The 1,073-nt window shown below is 38.4% G+C and overlaps 1 protein-coding gene across 1 annotated transcript in view; it reads right to left on the bottom strand.

Moving 5' to 3' along the window:
- Positions 1–1,042: 1,042 nt before the first annotated feature.
- The window catches only part of LOC118748387 (transcription factor grauzone-like), a 605-nt gene continuing 574 nt past the window's right edge, over positions 1,043–1,073 (bottom strand). The window contains exon 3 of the mRNA XM_036482758.1: positions 1,043–1,060. Coding sequence (XP_036338651.1) covers positions 1,043–1,060 — 18 coding nt within the window. The remainder of the gene's footprint in view (positions 1,061–1,073) is intronic.

Here is a 1,073-nt window from a genome sequence, read left to right as displayed (position 1 = left end):
AAAAGAATGAGAGACAAAAGAAGATAGGATATAACCCAGTAAGCATTTAAAATATATAAAGGTGTTCTCTGCAAAAGGTGTTCAGCTCATTTTCTTCGCAAAACAGAAAGGAGAATTCTACTGCCTGAGGGTTATAACCGCTAAGTGCGGCCGAAGGCCGCCTACGCAGAAAGGTGTTCTCTGCAAAAGGTGTTCAGCCCCCCCTTCTTTGGCAACACTGAAAGGAGAATTCTACTGCCTGAGGGTTATAAATCCTAAGTGCGGCCGAAGGCCGCCTACGCAGAAAGGAATTCTACGCAAAAATACATATGTTAAAAAGAAAATTTTTTTTTATAAAAACTTGTTTATTCTATTTCTAATTAACTTTTTTCTTCTTTATTCAAAATCTCCCGATATCTAAGTTGCCATAATTTTTTTTTATTAAAAAATCCCACGGTTTCTGTTAGTTGGGTCATATTCCACTTCAAACTGCTCAGTTTGCCTAAGAAAATTCCGTTTTCCCCCTTTTTCAAACGGTTCCCTAGGAGCCTGTGGGAGAAGCCCAAGGGGGGGTACGCCTTTTTAGAAAACGGGGACTGTCCCCTTTCTATTGGGGGGAGTTTGGGCCCCCTCCCCCTTCGCCCCCACCCCAAAAACGATGTGAGCCCTACTAAACATTCCCCAATTTTAGTTATCAAAGTGCAAGTTTGAAACGGCTACAAAATACCGTTGATTTTTGGTAGTTTTTTTTTGTCGGCGGTGCCATGCATTCTTTTCCCTACAAGGAATGCCCGACAATGGAGAAAATGAGCAACGGCTTCAGCAAAACAAGATGAAAAAATCAAAGGTAAGACCTACTCACTTCAAACTTGCACTTTATTGTACTAAAGTTGAATGGCTTAAACTAAGATTTTCATATAACTTTGTTAAATTTTCCAATTTTTCCACAAAGATGGAAATTAGGGCTTTCAGTTTGTTAGATAACGAGCTATACTTTTACAGAAATAATAAAAATTAAATAAACACAAGCAAAATAGATAAAACTTGCCAAAATTTCCCGATCCTATTTGTTTTTTCGCCACTGTATATCAAAA

This window comes from Rhagoletis pomonella, unplaced genomic scaffold (assembly GCF_013731165.1).
Source record: "Rhagoletis pomonella isolate Grant_MI unplaced genomic scaffold, Rhpom_1.0 Rhpom_scaffold_00013, whole genome shotgun sequence".
Classification (NCBI taxonomy): domain Eukaryota; kingdom Metazoa; phylum Arthropoda; class Insecta; order Diptera; family Tephritidae; genus Rhagoletis; species Rhagoletis pomonella.
This window is presented reverse-complemented; position numbering and strand designations above follow the sequence as displayed.